The sequence below is a fragment of the Oratosquilla oratoria genome, chromosome 4 (assembly GCF_046742065.1).
Source record: "Oratosquilla oratoria isolate Oo_2021 chromosome 4, ASM4674206v1, whole genome shotgun sequence".
Lineage (NCBI taxonomy): Eukaryota > Metazoa > Arthropoda > Malacostraca > Stomatopoda > Squillidae > Oratosquilla > Oratosquilla oratoria.
Genome location: NC_134780.1, coordinates 32,273,847 through 32,287,922, shown reverse-complemented (window position 1 = coordinate 32,287,922; position 14,076 = coordinate 32,273,847). Strand labels below are relative to the sequence as shown.

Below are 14,076 nucleotides of genomic sequence, written 5' to 3'. Positions count from 1 at the left end.
ATTGAAGATTTTGAGTTATTTATACCACTGAATTTGCCATTTTCTATATTTACTTGTGGTAAGAATGCCATAACTCTAGTAGCAAAACTGGCCGCTAGATGTCGCTCAAGGCAATAATGTCATAATTCCAAATTTATTTTTCAAATAGGCACAAAGCATGTTTATGATAAAGGTATTTTTTAATATGAGATGTCATGTACTACATTTAATCATGAAATAAAAATTCATTGCTAAATACCTCGTTTAAAAGTTCCATGGGAGACTGTATTACATAATTAAAAGTTTATTTTGCTTCACCTGAAAAGTAGCATTTTTTGAGTTATGTCAGTGTTGAAATAAATGAGTGATATGCTCTAATGACACCTTTCTTGTAGTAGTCTGTGCACTCGCTCTTACCATTCATGCTCTGGGAAAATAGGTTCGGTAACGTAGCCAAGATTGCGCAGAGAGTTGAAAGATTGGAAGAACTCGAAGGCGAACAAAAACTTAACTTTAGAAATAGAATTAAAAAGACAGTTAAAAGAAGTTAAAGAAGAGAATGAGGAATTAAAGAGGAATAATAAAGACAAAGAGGCCATAGCAAAGGAAGCACAGGGCTGGAAAAAAATCTAAGAAGACAGTAAAGTTGCATTTACTGATATAATCAAGCAACAAATGAAAGACCAAACTGAAGACTCAGTTATTAAAGTGATGAGACAGAAGGAGAATATAGTATGAGACTTAGCAGACAAAAAGGAATGTATAATTATATTAGGAATGGAAGAGAAATTTAACCAAAATAGAACCACAAAAATTAAAGAGGAAAAAGAAAAATTAAACAGTTTACTAGAATTAGTTCAGGAAGATGAACCTGAAATCATTAAACAAATGTTTAAACTCGGAAAATATAGTACAGATAAGACCAGACCAATTAAGATTAAATTCAGGTCACAAACAACAGCAGAGAAAATCTTAGCAAAAACAGGGAAGCTAGCAGCAAGTGAACAATATAGAAAGGTATGGATACAAAGAGAAATGAATAATGAGGAAAGAGAGGAAGAAAAAATGAAAAGGCAAGAAGCTAAAGAAAAAAAACGAGAACAGAATGGAGTCAGAAAAAGAAGAATTCTATTGGAGAGTAGTGAATATCAAAATGAGGAAATGGACCATAACAGAGAGAAACAAAAAAGAAACAGAAAATACAATGGAAATAACAGAAAGTTAAGAGTGTCCTACACAAATATAGATGGATTAATAACAGGACTGAATGAGCTGAACGAGTATCTGAAGGAAAAAGTACCGGACATAATGGGAATTGTAGAGACAAAATTAAAAGGTCCACTACCACCCAACAGCATAGGACACAATGCATATAATTATTGGATTAGAAACAGAGAGATAAAACAAGGGGGTGGAGTTATGTTCCTGACTAAGAAGGATATAAACGTGAAGTGTGTCACATATGGAAAGAATAGAGTAGAGATGATTGTGATAGAAGTAGAAGACAGAGATAAGAAGAGCAGAAAGTTTGTAATAAACTACGTGCCCCCAAAAACAACCTCGTGGGAAGAGAGGGAACATAAAAGTATGTTAGAAGACACAAGAATAACATTAACCCCTTCCATATGGTGCCGCATACATAGGCAGCATGAGGAGCAAGTGGATACGCGAGGCTGCCATATCGGCGTCTTGATTATATTTATTGTAGTTGCCCCTGCGTAATGACACTCTCTAAACTGTCTTTAATCACATTTTCTATGGTTATCAAAACTCACAGGTGAAAGAGAGAACGATCAATATAAGCGGTGACTATATTTTATGATGCGAGTATTATTACGACGCGTCGTACGGCTGGCAGCGGCTGCTGCCCGCGAGATTTAAGGCCCATACTGAAGAGGTTAAACAAGATAATGGAAGACGGAGGAAGAATAGTTACGATGGGCAACTTTAATTGCAAAGAAGTCTGCTGGGAAGAGATGACAGTAAAGGGTGGAGAAGACTCATGGGGAAATGTTCTACTCGAGATGATTATTGACCACACAATGGATTCAAAAAGAAAACTGGGAAAGAATACACAAAGAAGATACAACAGTAGAAGAGAAATGGAATATTGACAAAAATTTATAAAAAAAGGAGTGGAAAAGTATGTCCCAAGACAAAAACAAGACAAAGAATATGTAAAGTGCTGGTACAACAAAAGTTGTAGGAAGTTAAAAGACAAAAGAGATAAAGCTTGGACCAAATTGAAGAAATACAAAAGACCTGAAAAATGGATAATATATACTAGTTATAGAAATGAATATGTACAAGTGTGCAGAGACGAAAAAAGAAAATATGAAAAAAATGTAATAGAAAAATGTAAAGATCAACCAAAACTATTTTACAGATTTGTAAAACTGAAAAACAAACAAGAATTAGAAAAAATACGACAAGGAGTTGAATACACAGAGGAAATGGAAATGGCAGAAATTATGAACAAGCATTTTAAATCGGTGTTTACATGGGAGAACATACAACCTCGAGAGATCGAATGGGAAGAGCAAGTCCCCCCTATGAAAGAAATAGAAGTAACAAAAATGTAATAATGAAACACTTGAGTAATCTTGATGTCAGAAAATCGCATGGACCAGTTGAAATACCAAACTGGATTAAGAAAAGGCAAGAATGAACTGGCAGACAAAATACAAAGCATAATAAACAGTTTCTTGAAAGAAGCAAAAGTTCCAAAAGATTGGAAAAGAGCAAATATAGTACCTATATACAAGGGAGGAAATAAAGAGGACCCTACAAACTATAGACCAGTCTCTCTAATAAGTACAATAGCAAAAATCTGTGAAAGAATTATCAAAAGTAGATGGGTAAAGTATTTAGAAAAAAAAACAAAGTACTAAATCCAAGGCAGTTTGGATTCAGACAGGGACGATCATGCGTCACCAATTTAATATGTTTCTATTCAAGGCTAATAGATATAATACAAGAGATGGATGGGCTGATTGTACATTTCTAGACCTAAAAAAAGCTTTTGACAAAGTACTACATAAGAAGTTACTTAAGAAATTAGAAACTGAAGGAGGAATACAGGGCAAACTGCTTAAATGGATGGAAGACTTTTTGCAAGAAAGAAAAATGAGAGTAGTGATAAGTGACAAACACACTAACTGGGGTGAAGTAATAAGCGGTGTTCCCCAAGGAACAGTTTTGGCCCCAATAATGTTTGCTATATATATTAATATGGATAAAGAAATTGAAAGTTACATGAGCTTCTTTGCAGATGATGCAAAACTGTTAAAAAAAAGTGAACACGGAAGAAGATTGTGAGTCACTACAGAGTGATCTCAATAAAGTATGTGAATGGAGTAGGAAGTGGGAGATGGAGTTCAATACCAAAAAGTGTAGTATAATGGAATTTGGAAAAAGCAAAAAAAGAATAGAAGGACAATATAAATTGGGAGAAGAAGGAATAAAAAAAAGTAGAAAATGAGAAGGACCTGGGAGTCATTATTATGAATAATATGTCACCTGAGAAACATAAACAAGATTTTTGGAGAAACTTATAATCTAATAAGAACAATCAAAGTGGCATTTACATACCTGGATGAAGAAATGGTGAGGAAAATATTAATCACTTTGATAAGACCAAGATTGGAATATGCAGCAATGATGTGGTCACCTAATACAAAAAAATGTATAACAAAACTTGAAAGAATACAAAGAGCAATTACAAAATTGAAGAGAGACTAGCAAAACTTGAACTACAGACACTAGAGCAAAGAAGAGAGAGAGGAGATTTGATAGCTATTTACAGAATCATGAAAGGCATAGAAATTATTGATAGAGAAGATCTAATAAATTGGGATGAGAGAAATACAAGATGACACGGAAAGAAAATCAAGAAAGACAGCTATAGAAGAGATCTGAAAAAGAACAGCTTTCCTCACAGAGTAATAGACAGTTGGAACAAGTTAGATGAGAAAGTAGTGTGTGCAAAAACAATACATGAATTCAAAAATAGTTTAGATAAAATGAGATACAAAGACGGGACACCACGAGCATAGCTACCCTTCCCGTAAAATACAACTAGGTAAATACACCTAGGTAGGTATATACACACACATACATATATATACGACTGTGAAGCACTGCAGGAAGACCTGAATAAGGTATGGAACTGGAGTCAGAAATGGGAAGTGGACTTTAATACTAAGAAGCATAGCATAATGGAGTTTGGAAAAAGCAAAAACAGAATATCAGGAAAATATACAATTGGAACCAAGGAGGTAAAGAAGGCAGGATCCGAAAAAGATTTGGGGGTAATTATCACAAACAACTTGTCCTATGATAAACAGATTAACAAAATTGTCAGGGAGGCTTACAACTTACTAAGATCAATAAAAGTGGCATTTGCATACTTCGACGAAGACATGATAAAAAAAATATTGGTTACATTGATAAGGCCTAGACTAGAGTATGCGGTGACATTGTGGTCACCCAGTACCAAGAAGACTATAAAGAAAATAGAAAGAATCCAGAGAGCAGCAACAAAAATGGCACCTGCCCTTGCAAACCTATCATATGAGGAGAGGTTGGCTAAACTGAAGTTACCGACTTTGGAGCAAAGAAGAGAGAGAGATGACCTACTGACCATCTACAGAATCATGAAAGGCAGAGATACTCGATAGAGAGGACTTACTAAACCGGGACAAGAGAAACACAAGAGGACATGGAAAGAAAATCAAAAAACATAGCTACAGAAGAGAACTAAAGAAAAACAGTTTTCCACATAGAGTAGTGGACACTTGCAACAAACTGGACAATGATATAGTATGCGCAAAAACCAGTCATGAGTTTAAAAGTAAACTAGACACTGCGAGATACAAAGGCGGGACACCACAAGCATAGCTCCCCTTCCCACAAAATACAACTAGGTAAATACACACATATCCATACATTATATATCATACACAAACACACACACATATATACATATATATATATATATTACATATATATATATATACACATATATAGATATAAATATACACACATATATATATATACACATACATATATATTTATACACTTTTTTTTTTTGCTTGTAACCACGAGGAAATTAAAGATCGGAATACTGAACGTTTTCGTCTATTAAGACATTTTCAAAGTACATAGTGTCACAACAAAGAATAACTTAAATATAATAATATAGTATGTACGTTGTGTGACCTCTCCTGTTTTCTATATTATTATATTTAAGTTATTCTTTGTTGTGACACTATGTACTTTGAAAATGTCTTAATAGACGAAAACGTTCAGTATTCCGATCTTTAATTTCCTCGTGGTTACAAGCAAAAATCTTTATTCACGTGTTTTATGTGATTACTGTTGCATATTTATACACATATATACACATACATATATATATATACATAATTATATACATATATATATATATATACACATATATATATATACACATATATATATACATATATATAGATATATATGCAAATATATATACATATATATATACACATATATGCAAATATATATACATATATATATACACATATATACAAATATATACACATATATACATATATATATACACATATATAAACATATATACACATATATACAGAGGTGCTCCATAATAGACTTGATAAAAAGGAAAGGAGGACAATTGAGGCAGCGTGCATTACTTCACTCCCATGTAGCAACCATTGGGGCGGTTTTGTCAAGTTAGCTAGGGTAGCAATCAGCCTAATTCTCCACAAAGACAGGCGAAAACAAGATGACAACATTGACCGGGGAGGAACGGGGTGAGCTATGTGAATATACAAGCTGTCAATGTCTTATATGTGTACACTCTGAAGAAGTCCTAGTTGGACAAAACGTCAGCAATAAAACTTCAACAGATTCTTGGCATTAAAACTGACCACCCTACCACTCGTTCTGTCTTCACACCTCAATATATATATACATATATATATAAAATAACAATAAAATACATACATATACCAAAGGCTTTTTCCCCCTTACACGGGGGTAGCCAAAAAGAAAAAGGCATAGAAATCACTCCCACCCATTTCATTTCCCATATATTCCACTCCCCTCCACCCTCCTATCTTGGGACCTCCTGGATGACGGGTCAACCCTGCATCCTGTCAACTGCCCTGGGTCAGAAGCAGTGTTGCAAGACACAGCACATCCACAGCAAGGCCGCTTCATAAATTCGTCGACCCCTCCTCTCCATCCCCTCATACAGGAAAGGAGACGACGGGGAGAAATCCCTTCGGGCTGCGTCAATTTTTTCTCATACATACTTCCTCAACCCCCATCCCTCACCCACTCCCACTCATGCATCACAGCCTCATCTATACACGACCCTTCTCCATTCACCCCTATTTTCTGTCCTCTCCCATCCTTCCTCAACAGACATTCCTCTTTTGTAAAGCCCCTCTCACCCCATCCATCCATCTCATCCTAGGAACGCCCCCTCATATTCACTCCTTCCACACTTCTTTTACTAATCTTTCTTCACTCATTCTTTCCATGTGTCCAAACCATCCTAATATGCTTTCATCAACCCTATCTCCCAGCTCCCTTTCCACCCCTGTTCTCCTCCTCATCTCCTCATTTCTCACTCTATCTAGCCTAGTAACCCCCATCATACTTCTCAGACATTTCATCTCATACACATTCAAACTCCTTCTCTCTTCCTCTCTCATGTTCCATGTTTCTGCCCCGTACATTGCTGTTGGCACAATCACTCCTTCATATAACCTCCTCTTAACATCCATTCCCAAATGTCTATTTCTCATTACACTTTTTAACCCCTTCCATACGGTGCCGCACACGTAGGCGTCATGAGGAGCAAGTGGATTCGCGACGCTGCCATATCGGCGTCTTGATTATATTTATTGTAGTCGCCCCTGTGTTTTTACATTCTCCCAAATGCGCCCTTAATCCCATTCTCTGTGGTTTTCAAAATTCGCGGGTGAAAGAGAGAACGATCGATATAAGCGGCGACTATATTTTATGATGCGAATATTATTTCGTTACGTCGTACGGCTGGCATTGGCTGCTGCCCGCGAGATTTAAGTCCCGTATTGAAGTGGTTAATCCACCAAGGCATTTACTCACTTCTCTCAATCTACATTCTATCTCCACCCCCCACTCCTCCCTTTCCTGTCACATTCGCACCCAAGTATCTGAAACTATCCACTTCCTCCAGTTTCTCACCCTTAATGCTCACTTCCAGCCCACTGTCACTCTCTCCCCTTGTACATCTCATCACCTTACTTTTACCCACATTTATCTTCAGCTTCTTTCTTTCACACACCTTCTCAAACTCTGTCACTAACTTCTTCAATCCCTCCTCTGATCCTGCTACAAGCTCAGTGTCGTCTGCAAACAACAGATGGTTCACCTCCCACTTTTCTCCATTTTCTTTAACCATCTCCAACCCCTGACCCACTACCCTTGCATTCACCTCTAAAGATTGAACACCCAGGGCGACATGACACACCCCTGACAAAGTCCCACCTTTACCTCAAACCATTCACTCTCTCCATTTCTAATCCTAATGCAAGCTCTACTACTCTCATGAAAACTCTTGACTGCTCTTAACCCCTTGAGTACCGGATGCGTGTTTTGTGACACCTTCTTGTCACGGATAAGTGCACCCGCCAGGAAACGAGCGTGCTCCCCGTGACACGCACGTGTCACAGTTATAAGCTGTGTGTATTGAGGGCTCTCAAGGCCTCGGTTTCTGGGTTATTTCTACCCACGTGGTGGCAAGTGTCTGTGTTTACAAACATAAGGCTTCAGCCATTCGTGGGACGGTTTGAAACATTTGTTTATATAAGGTTGACGGGTCAGTAACGAAGTGACAGCTTTCCTCCTATCCCATATATCTGCAGTACCTCCCACAGTGCCTACCTGTCTACCCTGTCATTCGTAAATAAATAATTTTTTTTTTTATAAAAATCCTCCAGTCAACCTAGATAGAGCCCATGGCATGGTTGAAATCCAAAGTCTTGTGGAAAAATATCACACACTTTTGTTCTTCCCCTCTCACAAGGGAAGTAGTTAAAGTCAAAGGCATAAATCCACTCCCACCCATTTCATGCACACATACTCTACTCCCATTCACCACCAATCCCTCCCTCTTTTCTTGAGCTCCCCTGGATGACGTGTCATCCCTGCATCTCACCTACTGCCCTGGGTCAGAAGCAATGCAACCAGACAGCACATCCACAGCAAGGGATGTGCTGTGCTTTGCACATCCCATGCTGTGGGTGTGGTGTGTCTTGATGCATTGCTTCTAACCTAGAACAGAGTGTGAGCAATTAGTAATCTTAGCATTTGGCATCACTGATTTTGAATGTAAAGCATATACGAGTTTTTGCACCATTCCTGAAAATAAATACTTTAATGATACTGTCATATACATTTTTTCCACATGCACACAGTTTTTGGTTGTTCTGCATATGCAATGTTTAAAACAAGTTGCTTGCCATACTTTGTTTTGTCTATTCTATTGATCCGATCAATCATGTAGGGAATGATGCGTTTCTCAAGGGTGATAAGGATATACAGCTGATGACCGTTGAAGGTTGTATTAGATACGAGTTTATAAATTTTCTCTTTCGCTGCATGAGGGGACAAAGTGGGGAGAGTCACCAATTAAATGAAATGGCCTTGCTACATTGTTTCTGACCCAGGGCAGTGGGCGAGATGCAGGGATAACCTGTCATCCAAGAGGAGCCAAGAAAAGAGGAAGGGAGGGAGGGAGGGGTGGTGAATGGGAGTGGATTATGTGGGGATGAAATGGATCAGAGTGGATTTATGACTGACTTTGGCTACCTCCCTTATAGGGGGAAAAGACCATTGATATTTGTATGTATAAATTTGTCAGTGTGACGTATCTTCATGGTCTGTATTCACTGTTAATTAATACATTTGAGCACAGGTTGAGGATCCTTTAAATGAAAGTATAATGTGAAGATTTTTGTCTGCTGACATGATGTGCTACCTAAAAGAGAAAATTCCACTGTAAAGTATCTTTGGATATATGGAGGTATTGTGCACCTAATGGCATGCCAACTATTCTAATGTGACTTGGAATACCTCTTAATCACAGCTCAATATCATCAAGCAATCACTGATAGCTTACAATACTTTCCTCACATAGTGATGTCATCAGTGGCATACACTCCACCTTGAATTTCTATCTGATATAGCTGTAGTGTTTGGTAGGAACTTTTATACATATGTGTGTTATTCACCATGGTCTTGGATCACATGTTGGACTCATGATTCACAGCTATCTCCCTCCTGGAAGAGATCCCAGAGCTCATATATGACCGATCTTTGGGTAAACACACCCCTAACTCCCCACCCTTAAGAGTTGGAATAACAACTTGCAGTGTAGCAATACTGAATTTTTTTCAGCCCTGGGTGGGATTTGAACCCGGACTGCTGTAGTGGCTGACGTGAAAGATAACCACTGCACCATTGAGTGAGTGTGTGTATATGTGTATGTGTGTGTATGGGGACGGAATGGATGGGAGTGGTTTCATGCCTTTGTTTTTGGCTACCTCCCTTGTAAGGGGGAAAAGCCTTTGGTATATACATGTGTAGCAACACGCCGCCACTGCTGCAGTGTCCCCTGAACTCGTCAAATCATTATATCAATTTTAGGCAATACTGTATGTTGTAAATAATGTTGCCAAATTAAGGATAGCCCTTGTAATATAAAAATCATCTTGAGTGTGACAATTCTATAGATTGTACAGAATTGTAAAATACTGATTGTGTGTGGTTTATGTGATGGCGGACAAGAATTTCAATAGCTAGTCCTGAAGAGACTTAAACTTTCATTAATCCTTCACCTAAGGATGATTCTCTCTACCATGATGTGGTAACCAACCACATCATATGTATGTATGTATGTATGTATATATATAGTCTTATCATGGATACTTCCCTTGTATATGTATTATTTTCTTCTTTAGAATTTGTGTTTTTCATGTACAGTTGTTGTTGTGGTTCCCTAGACTGTCTGTCTGAGCAGTCCCGTGTACAGTTGTAATGCTGTATAAGCAAAACAATGTGAAATCTGAATTTAAACTCCATTTGAAAATCCATCTTAGTGTATTATGACCAGTATCATAACCATAATAAATTGTTTACAGTCTCACTTATTTCTGACCAAGGACAGTTTTTGCTCAAATGTACAATTTTAAATAAAATTAGCATATGGTTGCATTGTTTGAACTATTTTCTTTAAATGTGTGATTTTCATGTAATCAGATCAAAGAGAAGTTACGTTTTTATCCTCTGCAAAATTACTGACCACTGCTACGAATACCGTCCAGCCCGCCATCTATGATCACTGGTGGTATGGATCAAACTACATTCTATTAATCTATTGTTTCTTACTATTGTGTTATTAGTGTAATAGATTGCATATAGTTGAATTATTTGAATGGTTTTCTTCAAAATGTCTGATTTTCACCAACCAAGGACAGTTTTTGCTCAAATGCACAATTCTATACAAAAAATTAGCATATGGTTGCATCATTTGACCTATTTTCTTTAAAATGTGTGATTTTCATATAATTTGATCAAAGAGAAGTTATGTTTTTATCCTCTGCAAAATTACTGACCACAGCTACAAATATCACCCATCTCACTAATTACTGACCAAAACTGACCAAGGACGGTTTTTGCTCAAATGCATAATTTTATGTAAAAAATTAGCATATGGTTACATTATTTTAACTATTTTCTTTAAAATGTGTGATTTTCATGTAATTTGACCAAAGATGTTATGTTTTTAGCTTCTGCAAAATTACTGACCACAGCTACGAACACCGTACAGCCCGCCATCTATGATCACTGGAGGTATGGATCAAACTACACTATTAAGTATCTTACTATTGTGTTATCAGTGTAATAGATTGCATGTAGTTGAATTATTTGAACTATTTTCTTTAAAATATCTGATTTTCATGTAATTCGATCAAAGAGAAGTTATGTTTTTAGCTTCTGCAAAATGACTGACCACAGCTACAAATACCGTAAAAAAGGAGCATATGGTTGCATTATTTGACCCATTTTCTTTAAAATGTGCGATTTTCATGTAATTTGATCAAAGAGAAATTACGTTATTAGCCTCTGCAATATTACTGACCACAGCTATGAATACCGTCCAGCCCACCATCTATGATCACTGGTGATATGGATCATCCCCATATACTCCAGTTCAAATAATGCAACCATTTGCTAATTTGTTACTGCATTCGTAGCTGTGGTCAGTCATTTTGCAGATGCTGAAAACATAACTTCTCCTTGGTCAAATTACATGAAAATCAGACATTTTAAAGAAAATAGTTCAAATAATTCAACTATATGCAATCTATTACACTAATAACACAATAGTAAGAAACTTAATGGAATGTAGGTTGATCCATACCACCAATGATCATAGATGTCAGAACATATATAATATATGTTCTGACAGCTATATTTTATAACATCTCTGATATTGGATATATAACATCTGCACGTACTGTGCAAAATAAATACTAGGTCTTACTGCCAATAAAACTGCCCTTGACATTCCTTGAGAAAAAGTGTATGTCGCGTCCTACGTGTGAAAACGAAGGTAAACACTATAAACTGACAAAGTCGCTACTGTCACCTACCACCAACTCTATGAGCTACGCGTTTCGCAATGCATGCCGTGTCTAAACTCACCCATTCGCTATATTTTGAGCAATGTAAATTCACCTGTCTCGTTCCCGGGTTAAGAATGGACGACTCCCAAGCGTGCGTCACCTCAGATCGGCATTGTTTACAAACACTCCCCGCCCCCTCGCTTTCCTTTGTTCAACTCTCTCCTTCACAATTTCTCGGCAATTTTAAATATTTTGCATACACGGTACATGCAGATATGTAGCAAATAAAGAGCTAATATGACACCTGTAAGCGTGTCGATATAATTTCACGCGCACGGCAACAAACTAATGGTAAAACTAAGCCTAAGTGAAGAACCAGGACGAAGGGAAGTTACTTACTCGTCGCCGTCAGGACAAATGCCTGTATTTTCATCAAATTTGGTACAGTAGGCATCTGGTGAATAGTTAAATGTACCATCCCGCCTCCGTATAGGTCTTCTTCTACGTTGGTTCATGAAGTGCCAATAAAAACACGTAAATGGTCGGTGTTGAGTACATTTGTGCTGAAGGAATAGTGGGCATTGCTCCACTCTGAATTCCTTCAAATACCTGGAAAAAAAGACACTTTCACACACTATTCTGCCACCTATCAAAGCTGTGCACATATTTTGCTTTCCAGTAACATCAATAACACTTGTTATCACAAACACCTACGAATAATGGGGCGGCTTTTCTGTCTGAGGACTTAACATTAGTTTGCTCTCTTGCGACTTCATTTTGTTTGTTTTCGTCAGACTGCGCACCGGTTCTGCGCATACTGACATCAAGACAGGGAGTCAAGGGAGAATCTATGATATTTGTAATTCTGGTTCTTATACCTAAACAGGAAAGTGACACTGCATGTTAATGACTATAAAATGCTCAAAATAATAAACATCATTAGTGTGGTGTATCTAGTATATGTGTTCTCACTGCAGTACGATCACTTTTTTTCAATTTTAAAGTCTGAAATCGGTCTTTACTGCTGCGATATTGCGTCTCACCAAAACGCTAGCGGGAACAACATTATATTATGTATATGTCATGCCCATCATGCACAAAATGAGAACGACCACAATATGCCCTAAACATTCAGACATACAATACAAATAGGACGATTTTCATCAAACAATACATTGTTAACCTCTGGATTGTTGTAGTTGGCATCGATAGGCCTTGTTTCTACGCGGATAGGAAACAAAGGAACAGAATAACTTTTTTTCAATAAAAGTTGCAAAAAAATGTTATTTATATTCAAACTGGATAAGTGTCAATTTAATAAATATATATATTCCCTAAATGGGGAAATGTATGCACAAATTATTCAAAATTTGCAGAAGTGTCCTTTTAGTTCTAAAAGGATTTTGCTATTTTTGCTAAACACTAATGTAACGCAATTAACTCAAACTACCAATTAATAAACATTGTACAAAAGTTAGTGACCCTAACCTTAACTCATTATTTAATTACTATTAATTACTATAATACTTAGTACATAAATAAGCAAATTGTGCACGCTAATTAGCATACTATGTAGGAAATAAACAGGACGAAGAAATGTCAAAAATATAATCTTTTCATGATCTTTGGGAGCAGTCGCTCACAGTTCAGCTGCCAGCTATCACTAGACTATTTGATACAGTGTGCGGTCAAGAGCCATCGCTTTGGCACACTTAATATCCTGATTATTTGGGGGGGGGGATATTTTTATATGGAATAATACAAGGTAAACACATCTGTGACAGTTCCAAGACAGGAAAGGAACGATACTTGCTGGGTCCTGTCTCCTAGCCTCCAACTTTTACTTTATCATACCTAGCCTCAAATTCACGTACAGTTCCAACTTCATCTATATATTGATTTCCAATTATTATGTTTAGACTTTAATTCATATATTGTCTGAGCTTGGGCTCAAAGCTATTTTAAGTATTTATGCATCTATATGGGAAACTGTATTTCCTCACATCTTTTGGACATGTCTTTCCTAGTTTGTTCCCATGACCTGTGTGTGTGTCTACACATATATAGACCACTAGCTCCCAGGTAATAACCACTGGATTGGCCCTTGTGTCACCTTAGGAAGAAATACTATTGTCTAGGTAGAGCTAAGGTGGACACTGGTGTTTTAAGTGTGATGGCTGCATCTGGGACACTTTGTTTCTATGGCCAGGCCTATTCTGTATTGGTACTGCTTTAGTGCTGATTTACTGATCATTCTGTTGCCCCAGGTCTTTCTCGCAGGAGACCCACGGCTCCATGTACCTGGTAATATCCATTAGACAGAGCCATAATCACTCATATTGTGTTGTTGTCTAGAGATACTGTGGGACAGTATAGAATAAGGTGCCCAGTGTCCTATGTGTACTGGTTGCAT

General features: G+C 37.2%; 1 protein-coding gene across 2 annotated transcripts in view; it reads right to left on the bottom strand.

The window, feature by feature from the left end:
* Positions 1-12,541, bottom strand: part of unk (RING finger protein unk) — a 70,579-nt gene extending 58,038 nt beyond the window's left edge. For both annotated transcript variants that reach the window (XM_076183845.1, XM_076183844.1), the window contains exons 1-2: positions 12,378-12,541; positions 12,063-12,272 (exon numbers count right to left, since the gene is read on the bottom strand). In XM_076183845.1, the coding sequence (XP_076039960.1) occupies positions 12,063-12,272; positions 12,378-12,487 (320 nt within the window). In that variant the 5' untranslated portion in view covers positions 12,488-12,541. The remainder of the gene's footprint in view (positions 1-12,062; positions 12,273-12,377) is intronic.
* Positions 12,542-14,076: the final 1,535 nt, after the last annotated feature.